Here is a 19489-nt window from a genome sequence, read left to right on the forward strand (position 1 = left end):
CAGTAGATGTTGGGGAAACTAGTCTGGAAGGGGGGCCATTTTGGGATAAGAATTGTAATATATTCGGGGCTCATTTCATGAACTGAGACAGGCTTTATGTGCTCTGCAATTGTTTTCTATGCTGTGCAATAAAGTCTTACATTCTGACTGCCTTTCTGAAGACTCCACAACACTACAATGTGTTACACAGCTAGTTACTCTGTAAGTATACAGGTAATAATGACATGGTAAACACAGCGTAATTAGGGACACCTAACCTAAAAAACATAAAGTGTCTGATCAGCTAAGAAGCAGTGGTTCAAGTTTATGTACAGTGCCAGACAAGTTTGATGCAAAATGTACAAGCTGTAATAAAATAAGGAGGACAAATATGGAGAAATAACAACTGCAGAAGGCAAAGAACTCCAGCACTAACCATAGGGATAATGAGAACATGACAGTCGCGGTTAGAAATATTAGAAATCTTAAAAGGTAGTCGGAGAGAAATATTCAAACAAAGAAGTTCTTTCAGCATGTGGTTTGGGAAGTTTTTCAAGCGTTTTGGGGTTTAGGGTCTGAGTGCTGAAGGTGATTTCTTTGCTGACTAATGCAGTTAACCTTGGTTCATATATTGACTTTTATCATAAGTTGTAACATGTGATGTTTAGGAATTCTTTAAATAGCTAGGTAGATAGGACATTGTTCATCCCCAGGGGGAAATTTGGCTTTCTGCAAGAAGCTCTTTAAATAAATAAATAGACAGACATACACAGCGTATGATCTAAACACACACCAAAATGACTTCAAAGTGAGAGACTTCTGAATTGGCAGTCACAGTCACAGTGAGGCCTTCTAATGGCATATTGCTTTTTCTAAAGGTCAAAAACATTAAGAAACAGAAAAGGTGTTAGATATTGTGTGCTTATTGTCACGCTGACTACTTGTTTTCTTTTGATTTTTTTCTTTCCAAGAAACTGCAAAATAATAAGGGATGGATGACAAGAGAAGTGCACAAGCTGCTCAAGATCAGAAATGCAGCCTTCAGATCTGGAGACAAGGCCGCCCTTAGGGTGACCAGAGCCAACCTGTCTCGTGCTATAAGGAGAGCTAAGTGGGCATACGCGCAGAAGATCAACAAACAATTCAGCAGCACCAGAGACACACGTCGTATGTGGCAGGGTGTTCAGGCAATTACAAACTACAAGCCCAATCCACACAGCAGTGATGGTGATGCCTCCCTTCCAGATGAGCTGAACAACTTCTTTGCACGGTTTGAGGCACAGAACAAAGAGCCTGCGAGAAAAGCAACACCTCCCTCCACTGACCAAGCACTCTGTCTCTCCATAACAGATGTGAGGAGGACTCTATCCAGAGTCAATCCAAGGAAGGCTGCAGGACCTGACAACATACCTGGTCTTGTGCTCAAAGAATGTGCAAGTCAACTGGCTGGTGTCCTCACAGACATCTTCAACACATCTCTGAGCCAGTCGTCAGTCCCAACATGCTTCAAGTCGACCACCATCATACCAGTGCCAAAGAAGTCATCAGTGACATGCCTGAATGACTACCGACCAGTTGCACTCACACCAATCATAATGAAGTGCTTCGAAAGGTTAGTCATGTCACACATAAAGACTAATCTCCCTGCCTCCCTTGACCCTCTTCAGTTTGCATACCGCTCAAACAGGTCAACTGAGGATGCCATATGCTCTGCCCTTCACATCTCCCTGACACATCTGGATAAAAAGACACATATGTCAGGATGCTATTCATAGACTTTAGCTCTGCCTTCAACACAATCATCCCTCCAAAGCTGGTGGTAAAACTGAGCAGGTTGGGCCTAAACACCACCCTCTGCAATTGGATCCTGGACTTCTTGACAGAGAGGCCCCAGTCAGTTCGGATGGGCTACAACACTTCCAGCATCATCACACTGAGCACTGGAGCACCGCAGGGCTGTGTGCTTAGTCCACTGCTCTTCACCCTGCTGACTCACGACTGCACAGCCACGCACAACACCAATCACATCATCAAGTTTGCGGATGATACGACGGTGCTGGGACTGATAAGCAGGGATGATGAAAGAGCATACAGAGATGAGGTGAAATGGCTGTCCGCATGGTGTGAAGACAACAATCTATCTCTCAATGTCGACAAAACAAAAGAGATAATCGTGGACTTCAGAAAATCACGTCCTGCCCACATCCCGCTCAGCATCAACGGTTTAGATGTGGAGATTGTTAGGAGTACCAAGTTCCTCGGTGTGCACTTAACTGAGGAACTTACGTGGACACATAACACCTCATCACTAATCAAGAAAGCCCAGCAGAGACTACACTTCCTGAGGCGGCTGAATCAAGCACGTCTTCCCCTTCCATCCTCACCATGTTCTACAGAGGCATCATAGAGAGTGTCCTGACCAGCTGCATCACTGTCTGGTATGGCAACTGCAACATATCCGACCGCAAGCGCCTGCAAAGGATAGTGAAGACAGCAGAGAACATTATTGGGGTGCCTCTCCCTTCACTACAAGACATATTTTACAAACGCTGTGTCCGCAAGGCCTGCAGCATTGTGCAGGACCCCTTACACCCCTCACATGGACTTTTCACACTTCTGCCATCCAAGAGAAGATATTGCAGCATCAAAGCCAAATCTGCGAGGCTGCAGGAGAGTTTTACCCCCAAGCTGTTAGACTCCTTAACACCAGGCTGCCCCCTGGGACCTTCCACACGGCCTCAACCTCCTCTACAAAACAGAACTTTTATACATGAAAACCACTATCCTGCAAAGAACTGAAAATCTCATACTGACCTCTAAGGATTTATGAAACATTCTGACCTGTCATTGTTTACACACGTCTTAAACAACTATTATCATACACTGATAATTTCTGTATTATCTATATCTATTATTTATTATTTATTTACTTATTATATTACATATCTTACACATCAATATTGCTGCTACTTGTTTGTCCTATCTTTGCACAATGTCTTGTCTTGTTTGTTTGTGTTTTAATTATAAATTTTAAAATTTTTATTCTATTTTTAATTTACTATTTGCACATCATGTTGTTACACTGTGGACCCTGAGCTTCGCAATTTCGTCTATCTGTATACTTGTATATGGTTGAGATGACAATAAAGTTCACTTTGACTTTGACTTTGACTTTTGGATGACGTACTGCATGTGTCCATATAAAAGTGAGTGACCTAATGTAACGAAGACACACACACCTCGGGCAGCTGCTGTGTTATCAATGGTTAAAGTGGCTTGGATTTATTTTTCACATTAGTCATTTCTTAAAAGCCTCCAATAATGTATTTTAGTAGTAAAAGAACAGTCGAGGCAGAAGTCAAGTGCACATGTGAAGTGCATTACAAACAGTAGGCTCACACTAAAGCATACCGACCGTGAACAGCAAGAGCTCCACGTGTCTCTGAAGCTTTTACAGGTGAAGAAGATGCCTCCCTTCCGTCCCAGCGGTTGCTACTAAGGACGTACTTGGTGATTTAGAAACTGTTGAGGGAGTACTGCTGCTTACATTGAGAAGGCTAGCATCAAAGTGCTAGGACCATTTAACAAGGAGGTTTGCTTGGACATTAACTGTATAAACCCTTGGCATGCATTTTACTTTACGCTAAGAAAATTTGTAAGGATTGTAAACTAGTAAATTGTTGTGCAACATACAAAAGGTGACTGAGCTGATCCAAGTAGCGATAGGTCAGTAATCTTATTATTGGCAGTTATTTGGGGAAAGATCAAGCATCACATATCGAATCTGGCGTAATAGTGAGCAGTCAGCGTGGGTTTAGATGGGGAAGATTGCGTTTCTCGAATATGGTGGGGATTCTACAAAAAAGCAACAAACGCATACAATCAGAGAGGTGCACATGATATTGCTTATTTTAAGAAAGCTTTTGATACGCTACCACGTTTGAAAGGCTTGTGATCAAATTAAGAGAAGTGGGAATTCACAGCTCTGTCAGAATGCACATCCAAAATTGGCTTAAACGCCGGAAGCAAAGGTCAATGGTGAGAGGAACGTTCTTAGGATTAGTTGATGTTAAAAAGGATCTGTGCTGGTGCTTCTGCTATTTGAATATACTGTACACCAGTGGTTCCCAAACTCGGTCCTGGGGACCCCCTGAGGCTGCAGGTTTTTCTTCCAAGCAACATCTCTTTTTAATTGGACTCGTAGTCTAATTAAGTGAGCTGTTATTTCCCAGTATCTGTTCATCCCGGCCAGGTGGAGCCCTCCCTGCAGTATGGAGGTGCCCCGAAGACCAGCAGGGCATTATGGACAGTGGAGTCTTTATTCACAGCCCTGCTGGATACCATGGGGGCCGCTAGGAGACGCTGCAGGGAGGAACAGTGTTTATTTTCCCTACGCCCTGGAAGTACGTCCGAGTCACATGGACAAGGGGAATGACATGCTTCCGGGGTGAAGAAAAGGACTTTTTTATCTGACCCGGAAGTGATAGGAGATCACATGGACTGGGGATTAGAACACCTCCGGGTCAGGGAATATAAAAGGATTATGGGAGCTCCCAGACAGCGGGCTGAGTTGGGAGGCAGGGTGGCTAAGCGTCTGGGAGTTTGAAGGATTGGTTATTGTTTATTTATATATTGAGAATTGTGGAGAGGAGCGTGCTTTGTGCACTTTATTATTATAATAAATATTATTATTGGACTTTTACCTGGTGTCTGACGTGTGGTCTGAGGGTACAAGGGGGCGAGAAAGCCCTAATCTGTTACACTGTGTTTTGGGGTCAATGAAGAAATTATAAAAGTAAGCGTGTTAATACGTTTTAATAAAAATCAAGCAGTTATACGTGGATAATTTACTTTTTATTCATGCTCATCCTGATGTCCATTCTGCCTTTCTATTATTGACTAATTAGTGGGGCTGACAATGAAGCAGTTGCAGCCATTCATCATTTAGTGTTGTTCACCTGGGAGTCTCATTTGCTTTTTTTTTAACTGCCACTATTAGGATACAATTAAGGGAGCAGACAACCTAATAAGGGAAAAAATAAGAGGAACACAACAAAAAATGAGTTAAACGTTTAAAGCTATAGCAAAAAATAGAAGTACTTTAAAATGTTTTATAATGTATAAATCATACTGCTGTACTTTCCTGAATGTGGAATGAGAGACGAGGAAAAAAAAAAAGACCAGCTAACTAAATACGATCAGTTATTCTCCGGTATTATCACTTATTGTGAATGTGTTTGAAACAAAAACCCGTAGCCATGGGGGTCCCCATGACTGAGTTTGGGGACCACTCCTGTAAATAAAGTTTGGACAAACAACAAGCTGATTAAGTTCCCAGAACACAGTCAGTGGAATGGCAGATCATGCCGAATCGTTACAGGCTTGAGCGAATTTGTGGCAGATGAAATTTAATGTAAGTACATTTTAAATATTACACAATGTTAGATTTGAATACACAATGGGAGGTCTAAAACTTATGAGAAGGACCTGGGAGCCACGGTAGATTCATTATAAACATCCAAAAAGAGGCTAGTAGGAGGTTAAGTTATGCATCACGATGCAAGAAGTGCAATTCGAGGCAGATGCTGCACCAGTGAGGTCCTGTCTGGAGTACTGTGTTCCGTTTTGGTCTCTGGACTACAAAGAGGACACAGCAGCACTAGAAAAAGTCCAGAGAAGAGCGACTAGGCTGATTCCGGGGCTAAGAGGTAGGAGCATTTGAAGGAGTTGAACGTTCTTAGTTTAAGCAAAAGGAGATTAAGAGGTGACATGACTGAAGTGTTTAAAATTATAAAGGGAATTAGACCAGTGGATCCCGGCTGCTACTTAATAATTGTGCAACAAGAGCACTGGGACACAGTTATAAACTTACTAAAGGTATATTTTGCAGAAACGTTAGGTTTTCTTCATAAAGACCAAGTAGTGTGGTTAGACTCCATTTCTTTGGGGACATTTACAACTCTGCTTTAACTTATTTTGGAGAACTACGTTGAATAAATAGGGTTGATGGGCTGATTTGATTGTTCTTGTCAGAATTGTCACTGACTATGATGCTGCTGCTGCTTTGGCTTCCCATTAGTTGCTTCCTGTAACGTCAGGCTGCTTTTCTTCCTGACACATGCTGTTAATTGACAATCACGTATGACTCTCCTCTTTGTAGCCACATTTCTAATTGGTCTTTAGTTATGTTAAAGTTAAACTCCTTTTTCATGTTTATTTTAAATTATTTTGTCTGCTCTCTTTTTAGATGGCTTGAGTCAAAGAATAACACAAGACATTTCATACAACATAACCCCTGAATTTATTTAGACGATTGTTTACAATGGTCTCATTAAGGCAACATAAAGTATACATTTTTTATACAATTACAGTAAATATAGTGTTACAAGAACTCTTTCACTATACGTGTTTAGATCAAGGTTAGCAACAAGTTGCCTAACAGACAGTTTGGATAACTCCACTGTACCAATAAAGTAGTGAACTCTGCCATCTGACAAGTCTTTTCCCAGAAGAGATTGGTTTTCTGATCAAAGTGAGCTGGCACGCCTTCTGCAAATCGGCATAACGCCTTAGAAGGCCTAGTAGGATCTCGAATAGAAATAAAAATAAAAGTGCCATTTGTGAATTACTTTTGAATGTCCTTTTTCATTATATTACTTTAAACTTTTTTCCTAATTCTTGCAATACCATGTAAAACACTAAAATTCTATTTTAAGAAATGTTTAATATGTGTGTTAGCATCAACAAGTGAACAAAAGGATTTCGACTGCAGCATGTTCATCAATGGCAGCAGCTCTACCCCTTTTTAACCATTAGAAACCTTCACCAGATCGGATACAGCAGGCACACTTGATAGAGTTGAGTACCCGATATTCCGATACCAAATATGCCACTGATGACGGTCTGCCAAACTTCTGATTACACTTTGATTGTGAATAACCAAGCAATGGCAGCAGCCACGTGCTGTATGCAGTGGTGGAGCCGACAGTCACTAATGACTAAACGCCTCTGATTATTAAGGCTCGGGACGGCTGGCAAGTGCTGCTCCAGTGAATGAGTCTTTCTCTTAGATTAAGGGAACACAAAGAAATACATAATAGTATTTACTGATAGGGCCACTGCATTTTTTTTGGAACGAACTTTCACCTGACTAAGTCTAACAACAGAAGTTTATACAAAAGTGCAATCGGAAGAATGGCAGACCGTCAAACCTAGCTGAGGCTGATCTCACATTATGTGACTAGTCAGTACAGTGTGTCCAATTTGCCAACCACAGTTACTGAGTTTGTCGCTGGACCGTGCCAATTTAAATGACTCCGGCCAAGTCACATTTAGCAACTGTGTGCCGACCTTCCAGCACGGTCCTGCTTGCCCCTTTGTCTGACAGTGCCAGTGCTTTACATACGGTTAGTGGATTATGGTGAGCTCGGCCACAACCTCACCTTCTGTTTTTTGTTTTTTTTTTAAACTTTGTAAAACTGGAGACCTCAGACAGATGAGCTTCCTTTCCATTTGTGTGGTCCAAAACTCCCACATTCTTTATTCATCATCACAGAATTATATTCATTGTACTTCCAGATGAGCATTCATTGGTTGTCAGCTCTCTTGTGCACCGAGCCTGGACTTCTGGCTTAAGACAAAATCAAATCTGTTAGATTTTACTGTAGGGAGTTGCAGACTAGCTGGACAGAGTCACTTGTCATGTCACATCAGGGAACTGGGTTAACAAGAGTATGCCACTGACTGTCACCGACTCGCTAAGATTACATAAATGAAGACTATGACTGAAAATCTCTGGAAAAGTCCTCAAATGTGACATGGTCTTAAGCTTTGTGATTATCACTGTATATCCGGCTCATGATTTTATCCAATGCTACTTATATATGTAATGTTTAAACTGTTTACAGGCATTTTTTTACATTTGGAGCCCAAGCACGTTACGTGACTGGCTCGGGGCACACAGAAGTGGGAATTGTGCCTTGTGCTTTAAAGTCCAGTACCTTAGTCACTACAGTGCCTGCCTGCAATGCAAGAAAAAATGAAGAGATTTCAAGAATATCACCAAATTAAACAACCACCATACTCTCTTTCTTCTACAATCCCATAACTACATGGAGTGGCCTCTTTATTAGGTGTAATTAGCCTGATTGCTCAGTCAGTAACGCCAACACATAATGCTATTTAAAAGCAGATAAGCAGTTACATACACATTGTATTTGCAATTAAGAGATAAAGATTAATTGGGTTTGAACTTGACACAATTCAGGGCACCGCACTGTTATCCATGCTGTAATTTTTGTGCTCAGCACTGTAATAGGTGTTTAATGAAAAGGCCAACAAAAAACAAAAACAATCAGCCAACAGAAATCATGTTGCAGTACAACCGCCAATCATGCAAAAAGTGATGGAGGCAGACGTAACTTGTACAGAGTAAGAGAAGGGCTGTAGTCAGCTAACCAGTGCTTAAAGTGGGACTGCATACCAGCTTTATTCCATTTCAGCAGCTGAGGACCACCACTAAATGGCTGCCTACTGGTGGCAGTGTGCTCAAATTCCATGGGGACCCCAAACCCCTGGGTATACATTAGATAAAAAAGTCAATTGACACACTCAAAACTTCAAGGGGGACTGGTCTTCGATGTAATGTATGTGTAGCAATGCAGAGGGGGAAAACTTGTAGAATTGATATTGCATCGCGAGAAGAACCTGAAATTCGACAAAAACTTAACAGTACTGATAGTTGAGTAAAAGAGTAATCCCATAAAAAAAAAAAAAACAAAGTCAATTCCTCATAACCTGTCACGATTGGGGTATGGTGGCAGATGACCTAACTGACTCAAGGAAGTGCAGTAAGCTAAAGTCAACGTCACACTGTGCAACATTTTGTCGTGATTATGTTAGATTTACCGACTGCACTGACTAATTACGTCACAGTGCCACCTCAATGTAAATGACTACAAAATCAGTGACCTCCCAGTGCAGCTGTGCTCGCCTCTTTTTTGACAGATGATAACATGCTGCCTGATGAAGCCTGTCCGGTACGAGGGCTAAACAGCTGCGCCATGTTGAGTAGCAGTCTAGGGTTTTTATTTCATTTTTTGTAAAACACAAAACATCAGACAGACTGTTTGTGACGATCAAAACACCCGTGTTCCTTATTCCCTGTTGTTACATCCTATGCATGGTACTTCCGCATGAGCATTCAGGGGTTGTCAGCTCTCCAGCACACACAGCCTGCCCCTCTGACTAAAGACAAAGTCAAACCTGTTTCATTTTACCTTAACAAGTTGCAGACTACTTGTAGTGAATTGCTGGATAGGTCACCTTCATTGATAAGCGTCATGGGAAAGCAGTGCCGACTACCTCTGAATCTCTAAGATTATATAAATGAAGTCTACGACTGAAAATCACTGCAAAAGTCACCTAATGTTATATAGACTTAAATGCACAAATATTTAACATTGGATGACTGGAAAAATGTTTTGCCTGGTTTTGTGAATCCTGCTGTAGGGCGGACTAATATTTGCTGTATGGCCATCCTGCCAGTTGTCAACAACGCAGGCAGATGATGATTGCAGGGGTAGTAATATAATAGTATGGGTGTTGTTATATGGCACATAGTGTCCTTTTAAGACATGGGATTTGGGGCATCCTTTTACAGAAGGAGGACAGTAACATTTTAATTTCAGATCTCTTGATGGCCACATCTGTGTGTTTTTTTTTCCTCTCAGCAGGGTAACACTTCATGTGATAAAGCCAGGAAAGTCCTGAAATGAGTCCATTAATTCAACTTCATTTACTGGAAGCCCTAATCACCAGGTCATTAGTTTAACTGTCAATTGCTAGATGCAGTAGAAAAGAAATCTGGGGTGGAGATTCACTAACAGTGGATTTTTCACAACTATAGTATGGGAGTCAACATACTCGGGCATCATCGTGCCACACTTCAGCTAAACTCATAACTTCACGTGACATTCCCGAGGTCAAATACAGGAGCAGTGTGCTATAAGGCATGAGTGCCCAACAAACTGGCCATCTTGTGTAGAACAGATGTAGTCTACAGTCAGCATCACTTAGACTGTGCATTTTAATTTACAGTATACAAAATTTCTAACCAGCAGTGCAACAAAGTCAGTGCAACAAATTCGAATTATTTTTTTTCAGAATGCTGAAATTTTACAAGAGTTTGTTTTCATTGAAACTGGAGGAAATGTTTTGTTATCCCAAAATGTGGCCAAAAAATGTTATATTATGTAGTCCTATTTTCACTTGGACTTTTACCTCTTATTTGTGTAAATCCACATTCTACCTCTCGATAAAGACAATAGTTGGATCTAAAATTAGAGTCACATTTTCCAGGTGTGCCTGTATTAAAGGGCAATAACCACATTTTGCTGTCTTCAACAGTGGTAAAGAGTGTGGCAAAATCATGGAAATGTTTAGGAACTTTGCCAAACTCTGCAAAGTGCATTCAAGTCAAGGGGAAAGGAGGAACTGAACTAGTTTTGAGTGGATTATAATTGTGTTCTGTAATGTCATTCTGGTCTCACAAAGCATTCATCAAAGTATAATAATATCATAGACACTCCTGAATTCTAAAACCACTTCGTAAACTGTAGATGCCTGCTTTAGTTAAACTAAATAGTATGGAAATCCCTTCTACAGTTCAAGCTTTAGCTATTATTTTGATTAATAAAAATAAATAGAATGTAGAGTAGGACGGCATGGTGGCGCAGTGGTAGCGCTGCTGCCTTGCAGTTAGGAAATCTGGGTTCACTTCCCGGGTCCTCCCTGCGTGGAGTTTGCATGTTCTCCCCGTGTCTGTGTGGGTTTCCTTCCAAAGACATGCAGGTTAGGTGGCTTGGCAATTCTAAATTGGCCCTAGTGTGTGTTTGTGTGTGTGTGTCCTGTGCGGGTTGGAAAATGGATGGGTAGAATGCTTTTTCAAGAGAACAGCTAGCACATACTTTACTTAGACATATCAGGTGAATTCCCCTAACAGTAGAAACGATTTCATGAAATTTCTATGCTGACTTGGAAGTCGGCCTCCAAATGTAGTACCACTAAGCAACTACAATTTACTCTTTGTGCATTACACTTTAGTAACATTAAGTGAATAACAGAATGTTAGTATTAATTTACAAAAAAATGCCTTGTACCTTAAATCCATTGTTGTACTAGATTGCCTAAAAACTCCCAGTACCGTCTAATGAGTTCAAAATGAAAATAACTGACATATCTTTGGTCATTTATTAATCCTTTCATGTCTCCACTGATAAATGTTTATTGATAAAATAGCCTAGAGACTACATTTTTTTAAATAATCCATCATTATTAAATGTACTGTTCTTATTCAAGCTTAGGAAAACAAATGTCAACTTGATAATTCTGTCTTTCCAAAAAAAAAAAACTTCAACAAATGGGAGAATTATCATTCTGACTGTTGCTCCAGCCACAGTACAGAAACAACTGTGACGTTTAGTGTTCTCAATTTTCTCATATCATCCAGTACAAGAAATGGACCAATTATAATATCAATTGAATGTTATTTTTTACAGACGTGACCACTCATTTTTCATATGTCGTGTATTTATTGAATGGAAGTGTGATAAAGTAGTCAGCGATGTGTATTTACAGGTCAGCAATCCTGTATTAACAATCCCAGCCTGGCTAGTGTCTGTGTGGAGTTTGTGCGTTCTTCCTATGTTTATGTGGATTATTTACAGGTACTTGCCCAGTGTGAGTGTGCCCTGTGATGAACAGGCATTTCGTCCATTGTTGTCATGAATATTCTTTGCTTTGCCACAAAAAGCATATTTTGTAGTAAATTCTTGTTAATGTATCAATCTTTGATTCTGCTAAATAATTATCCTTTTCTCTCATTTTTGCATATGCATTTTACAACTAAAACTCAACAGTTTTGTACAATTTCCAAGTTAAGCAGAATTTATTCTCCCAAAACTGAACACTGTCAAATCTGAGCAAATACACACTTTTAATAATTCATATTAACTTGCAACTTACACTTCTCTTCTCTGTGGTAATGTAGCTGAAGGCCAAGTTGCACAAAGAAGCTACTTTAGAAAACTGTTCATAGGATAAGTAAAAATTGTAAAAGCAGTGGAAGTGAATATTTTATTGTTGTATATAAACAGAAATTGCAAAAGGAACTTTGTATTGAACTCTTTTAGATTTCAATATAAAAGTTATGAATTAACTGGTTTGAGAGAAGCACATTCTCCTCAACAGGAAGAATTAGAACCTTCTAGAATATAATCAGATTCCATACAAGCCAGTTCACAAAATGTGTAGAAAAGGTTAAGGTAAAACTGCTTCTACAAATCTCATAATGTGAATTACATTAGAGATTTTGGTTTTAATGGGTGCTAAAGATGCTGTATTAAAAATCAAGTGAAAAACCATATAAATATAATGTGTGCCACGTATCTAGTTCAATTTACAAAAAACAGAAGCTTTGACAGGTGCCACAAATCCTCATTCAAGAAACAGAAGAACACCACCTTTATGCAGAAAGCATTTCATCAGTTGCAGCACAAGTATGTGGGAAACTAAGCCTTTAATTAAAACTCAATGGCATAAATTAAATAGCCACGTAACAAATTAACGATTTCATTGGTAGCATGCATTATCAATAAAAAACTGAAAGAAAAGAAATCTCTCATTGGCACTTTACAACTCCAATCACGAGCCAACAAAGAACTGCAGCTCCCAAATCAAATACCCAATAAGAAATTTCAAGCACTGCTTTCAGTCACACATGTTTAATCATAAACTGTCTGCTATATCTTTGGAAACTCATTAAATGTCAAAAATGAAATGGAAAGCTAAAGCTCTGGGCAGCACATCCCACAATGTACTGCTTTGCTTTTTCATGTAGATAGATTATACTTTATTTGTCCCCAAGTCATAAGAAAATAATATCTGGCAGTGTGGAGGCAGACAAATGGCATAAAATGGTTCCTCAGTAAATATCAGGCTTTCTGCATTTTTTATTTCCATGACATTTTTCACATTCTTTATTCGCACCATAGTTGTTATAATCCCCAGTTTACTTTCACATTTGCACTTCAACATGAACCTTCATAGCCCATTAGCCATTGAAAATGTGAATTCTCATTTGGATTAGGGAAACTACGAAATTGATTACATATCAGAACTTCCCCTGCTTTTACACATTACAATGCTTGTGCATACCTTCTGACACAGGACAAAAAGCAGACTGAGCAATCTTTAACAGATTTACAAGGACTTCAGCTTCTGTACTGAATCCTGGGTTGATGGAGCCACAGTAAAATGCTGTCCCTGCAGGCACCTGGGGAGAGGCAACTTCTGTGTGGTATTAGTCATTTACAGAGGGCACAATACTGGATAGCCTCTTCCTGACCATCACTGTACTAATTTAAATCTTACTATTCACCTGCTCTTTGTGTCATGTCAGCCATAGTGGTAAACAAAATTATAGGTGCTTGGCTCCTTTGGGATTGGAGGAGGTGCTTCAGGGATCTGAATGTTTTCTAGGTCAAGAAGTCGAAGTTTCATCTCCATACTAAGAAGAGTATCAAGGTCACTGCGAGTCAGCTCACTGCTCATCTCTCGGCCCAGAAGTGCACTTAGTCCATCAGTCCAGATACAGTACTACAGAGGACATGGCAGAGAAGAAATGGAATGTTAATGCTTATACAGCGCAGCACAATTTATGTCAAACAGGTTCTCTGGACAACTTGAAAAAATTAAATAAAATGCTAAAGTAGCCACACTGCACTGTCAATTTTAATAACATGTGGAAAGCAGAATGAATGAATATCACAAGCAGTTCAGTTTTTGTTTTTTTTTTATCTGCAGTGCACTGTTGTACTTTACCTTTGATCAACTTAAGATCAGAGGAGTCATATCAGAAGATGACCCAAGACAAAATTTTGACTTGTGGGCTGCTGTTTCCCATTTACTGAAGGAAATAATAATAAAAATGTGTTGATGTTGAACCTTATTTTAAACTATTACCTCATACTTGTTTGGTGCAATGAAATTCAAAGCCTCATCTGGGTCGTGGAGAATAGAAAAAGCAAGTTCTAGCACCTCCTACAAGAAAGGGTAGAGTAAGCGTTTCTTAATTTTGAGGGTTTGCAATATTTATTTTCCACATAGTAAATTCTACCACCATTCTCCATGACAAAATCTACTGAAAAACATTGCCAATCTTTAACATAAGAGTAATTAAAAACATACATAATCTAATACATATTAAAACGCTAATCTGTGTGTGTGTGTGTGTGTCTAGCTCTTCCAAGCAATCTGATTGGTCAGTTTGGGTTTGGTGATGTAATTGTAAGAGGAAGTGCAAGTGCGAGACACGCAAGGAGGAGTAAAGGCATGAGAGGCACACCTTCAAAGACAAGAAGTGTAAAAGCAGACAGGAGGAGAGCAATATGCCTCAAAATGACAAAGTCTGAGAAACAGGCTTTATGGAAATGTACTAAAGACCAGGAGTGATGGTTAAGAGAGTTTCAGACACACGAGGATACCAGTCAATGGCCCCAAAGGTACATGTAGAAAAAGAGATATCAAACATTTTTAAATGTATTCTATTGCCTGTCTTTGACAGGTAACATGGCTAGTTACTGATATCTATTGATGATGTTCAGATTATCCAGGTTATTTTGTACTCATTTCATGTTTTCTGATTATTGTTTATTAAGTTTGTTTTTCTTAAGCAAAAGTATTTTATGGATATCTGTTTACTACTGGTATGGCCATATTTGCATCGCTTCTGATGTCATGATACTGCTAGGAAAACATGGCAGAACAGGCACAATCAAAGCATCTGGATAACTCCTAAAGGAATTTACATTTTTTGACCATTGGTAATTATCCCAAACATTATTTTTTGACAAAGTGTTTTCGTTCACATTTTGGTTTTGGTGACATAATCTTCCCATGTTGTTTACTCTTATTACGATTTACATCTATTTGACTATTTTTTTTTTGGTCCGTTTTCCCCGTTTTTACAGGAAGTGTCCCAGATGCTATAATTCTAGATTTAAGTGCTGCATTTTCTGCAACTGACCACACAATTACATTGCCTAGCCTTTCAAATTATATGGAAATGTCAGTCACTGTTGTCATATCATTAGCATTTTTATTATTGTTTCTATTTCTGCTAGATGTCTCAGTTTTGCTTCTTTACTCTTGAATTAAATATGAATCTATTTGTGGATTTTTTTCTGTTCATTCTGTATTCTGTTTGCTTGAGATTTTTGTGCTAAAACTAAATTTCAGTCTTATGCGTACTTGTTTCAATGTGTTACAACTAAAAAAACTATAGTATAATTTTGCCTTTATGAAAGCATGTCTAGGTCAATTTAAATAATTTATATATTCACTTTGACAATGTAAATAGAGCACATCTTTTTCTGTGCACCAGTGGGGTCTCCCTACAGGTTGAAGAACCTTATGGCTTAGTGACAGACGGCAGAGTCACAATTTTTCTGTGAAGAAAATAGAGTAAAATTAGATCTATTAAAAAGGATACACAGAAAGGCCTGCTTTCAAAACTTACAATAGTCTAATGATGGACTGGTTATATACGTATATCAAATGCATCTGTAAACACAATCCCTAATGCATGCTTCTCCTATAAATCCTAGTTTGTCTGCAGAATAATCTTGTGCTAAGGATAACTGCAATCCTGTTGTATCCTGGCATATTTTCCAAGATCCTATATGCACCTCCTCCTTTGACAGTAAAATGAAGTGTGAAATTACCTTGTTCTGCTTAAGAGCACTCTTCTCTTTCATATGAGGACAGTCCTTCCCAGTTACTACTGATTTGATATCTGCAACTGGAACTGGACAGAGAATCAAAGTTTCAACAGTGACAAAAAAATAAAATATGCCTGGAAAGCATTTTTAACCTTAAACTTTTAAGTCTTGCTGTAGTGGAGGTTTATAAGATTTTTTTTTAGTTGTTCACTTACTTTTTTCAGACAATGATTCAAAGGGAACTTCTCCCTGTGGTGGTTCTTCCAGGTCACCATAATGAAGAACCTTATGGTTTAGTGACAAACGGCAGAACCAAAATTTTTCTGTAAAGAAAATAGAAAAAGTTAAATTAGATCTACTAGAAAGCATACACAGAAAGGCCTGCTGTCAAAACTTACAACTGGATGTTAGTGTTTAGATGATGGACTAATTCATGGAGAGGGTGCTGCAAGAACATGACATAGTCATAATTACAGGATGGGGCTTGTTACATGCAGATTTAAACTTTGTCTGCAACACTCGCTCCTAAACAACCACTTTACTCTTCTTTCATCTGCACAGGTGTAATGGTGAACATGTGTTTGGTTGTGACTGAAGATGCCTGCAATTCCTGAGTAGCACATGAGTGAGGTGGCAGCTGGCGAAACAGTAAGTTAAGTCATTGTCATTTAAAAGTATAGTCATAGAGGAAAACTAGAAAGAAGATATAAGAAATTTGTACTACATAAGCAAACTTATCATACTTTGTAGTAGTAAGGGAAATACATATGAGAAGGCAACAGAAAGTTTAATCTGAAAGTGAATGAGATCAACCATACTGTACACTTCATAGACAGAAAGTGAGCACAGAGAGAGCGGAAAAGACAAAAAAAAGTATAGAGACAAAGGAAGGCCAAGAATTTAATAAATCTTTCTTAATAATAAATTAAGTTGCACAACAGGCTGTAAGTGAACTGGAGTAACAGCAAGAAAGGCCCAAGACACATATAGCAACAACTGATAGAGGATCTTCCATTCAGTCTATATTTACAGTATATTATTCTTCATAGGGTGGTAAGGATTTCACTGCATAGTTTCACCTACTTCATGGAAACTGTCTTCCAGAAAGTATATATCTGTGTGAGATGCCAGCTAATCTGACATTTCAACTTCAGGGTCGCTGAGCTGGTTGAAAAGTGTTAGCTATTCTGTAACACTATACTAAATTAGAGGAATACCCCTAGACGTCTCTTAGTAAAAGAAGCTGAACAGAAGGAAATTCTTCTCCATTTACATGGAGACAGGATGAATTATTATTGGACATAATTGCAGAGTATGATGTACATATTGGCCAGGGGCATCAACCTTTGCCTTTGTGGAGTCCAGCACCTTATAAGACTTGGTTGAGCTGGACATTAACTCTGAGCTGGTAGGCAAGAATGGTGGTAGGAACTAAATGCATATTTTGCTTCTCTTGTTGGATGTGGATGAAAGGTTGTTCCAAGAATTCAAATGCTAGTTTGGATTTTATTCACCCCACACTGGGTCAGTTCTGCTTCAGTTAGTTATAGGCTATTTTAGGTTAAAAATGCGTGTTAAGAAGAAAATTAGCAATACCTGGTTGAGCATTTTCATTATTTGTTATTAGGAAAACAAACTTACCAAATGTCATATTTGTTTCTGTAAAGAACATAAGGACCTTTAAACAAGTTCATGTCTATAAGGAATCCGGTCCAGATGGAATATCAGTGTTTTAAAAAGGTGTAGTGACCATATAGTTGATGTTTTGGTGACATCTTTAATATCTGGTTGAGAAAATATTTGGTCCCCATCTACTTTTAAAGTACAACCATTATCCCTGTGTCTAAGAAAGCAAAATGGGCTCTCTAATGACGGGCCGGAAGCTATCACTCCAATTATAATGAACTGCTTTGAGAGATTAGTGTTGGGACACACTCAACAGAACAGTACAGTCAGTCATGATCACCTCCAGTTTCATATTGTTACAAGAGGACCACGGGGGATGTCATTTCACTTATGCTCCATACCATCATGTCACATTTGGATAATAAAGACTACTGCTCATCATTTAACACTGTTACCATCAAAGCTGACCACCAATATTCTCAACCTGTGACTTAGTGTCACCATCTGCAAATGGAATTTGGATTTCATAACCAACAGAGTTCAGCATTTACGCTGACCCTGGACTGAGGCACTCCACAGAACGGGGATTTTCCTTTTAATTGGGAAAAAGGAAAAATGTTTTTAAAAGTTCATTCACATTCTGTAGTAATTGTAAGGTTTTGTTCAGTTGATGTCAATACTTTGTATTCTTTAAATAATAAAAAGTTAAATGGATGGAAAGATATTCACGCAAAATACTACCCTGAATTGGACATGTAGGCTTGCATCAGTGATAGAGAGTCTCACACAGTGTGTTGTTATTATACGCATTGGAACAATGACATACTGGTGGGCTAACTACCTTTCTGCATGACAAACTGAAAGAGCTAGTTGCTAAGCTCTTTGCAGCATATCTGACAAGGTGGTCTTCTTCAAAGTGCTATCTGTGTTTGTTTTGTGAAAATGGGCATGGTACAAAAAGTATAATGAATGGCTTAAATCCTGGTATAGGACATAAAGGCACACACTGTTGTACACTATATTTCTTAAACACTGCGGAATATGTCAGAAAAGAAACGCTCTATGACCAAATGTATTGTGAATGACTGCTGATGACTGCTTAAAATATAAGAAAAAGGGAGTCATTAACTTTAGAGCAGGCCAGGTATATAAACTCACACTGAACACCGAACAGAACTATTCATAAAAATATAACTTTGAAATTACTAGCTAATAGGGTAGAAGATAAAATAGCACCAGTTAAATGATGAAAATGACCTTGGTTTAATACTAGAAGTGCCATAAATAGATAGATACTTCATTAATCCCAAGGGGAAATATCTCCTTTAGGCCTCCTTGAGTCCGAAAATACCATTTTTGGAATTATGTCTGTGTGTGTGTATGTAAACACGATAATTCGAGTACGCTTTCACTTAGGTCAACCAAATTTTGCATACAAGTATTAGGTACAAAATGTAGATTTCTATCAACTTTTGGGCTATTTCCGCTAAACCAGAAGTGGTACTTTACCTTTTATTCATGCAGCTGCAGAGTTCGATTTATTCAACTTCACTTTTATAATTATTGTTCAATAGATTATTTATTTGATTTGTTGCTGTTGGTTCTTTAATGTACGTAATATAAAAAATAGGAGTGGCACAGTGGTAATGTTGCTGTCTTGCAGTTAGGAGACCCGGGTTCACTTCCCGGGTCCTCCCTGTGTGGAGTTTGCATGTTCTCCATGTGTCTGCGTGGGTTTCCTCCGGGTGCTCCAGTTTCCTTCCACAGTCCAAAGACATGCAGGTTAGGTGGATTGGCGATCCTAAATTGTCCTTGGTGTGTGGGTGCGTGCCCTGCCCGGGGTTTGTTTCCTGCCTTGCGGAGCTTGTTGACTGGGATTGGCTCCAAGCTGTGACCCTGTAGTTACGGGTTAGCGGGTTGGCTAATGGATGGATGGAATATAAAAATATAATCATTGTCTTGCGGTTTACTCCTTAAATATCCATCCCCATATCTGAATATATGAGAAAGTCTAGGGAAGACCACTCCCGATTTGTATCGCAGTACTTTAAAACTTCAGTAAGACTGTCTAGGTTTACTATTCTGCAGTAATGAACACAAAGTCA

General features: G+C 39.0%; 1 protein-coding gene across 6 annotated transcripts in view; it reads right to left on the reverse strand.

Annotated features, from left to right (window-relative positions):
- elmo2 (engulfment and cell motility 2) overlaps positions 1–19489 on the reverse strand; it is a 155867-nt gene that overhangs the window by 5668 nt on the left and 130710 nt on the right. For 4 of the 6 annotated variants that reach the window (XM_039776593.1, XM_039776596.1, XM_039776592.1 and 1 more), the window contains 4 exons: positions 15974–16081; positions 15762–15844; positions 14002–14079; positions 12972–13635 (listed from right to left, as the gene is read on the reverse strand). In XM_039776593.1, coding sequence (XP_039632527.1) covers positions 13435–13635; positions 14002–14079; positions 15762–15844; positions 15974–16081 — 470 coding nt within the window. In that variant the 3' untranslated portion in view covers positions 12972–13434. Of the gene's footprint in view, positions 1–12971; positions 13636–14001; positions 14080–15761; positions 15845–15973; positions 16082–19489 lie in introns of those variants that run through there. The other 2 variants (XM_039776594.1, XM_039776595.1) reach the window with 2 other exon arrangements.

This window comes from Polypterus senegalus, chromosome 14, assembly GCF_016835505.1.
Source record: "Polypterus senegalus isolate Bchr_013 chromosome 14, ASM1683550v1, whole genome shotgun sequence".
NCBI classification, from domain to species: Eukaryota; Metazoa; Chordata; class Cladistia; order Polypteriformes; family Polypteridae; genus Polypterus; species Polypterus senegalus.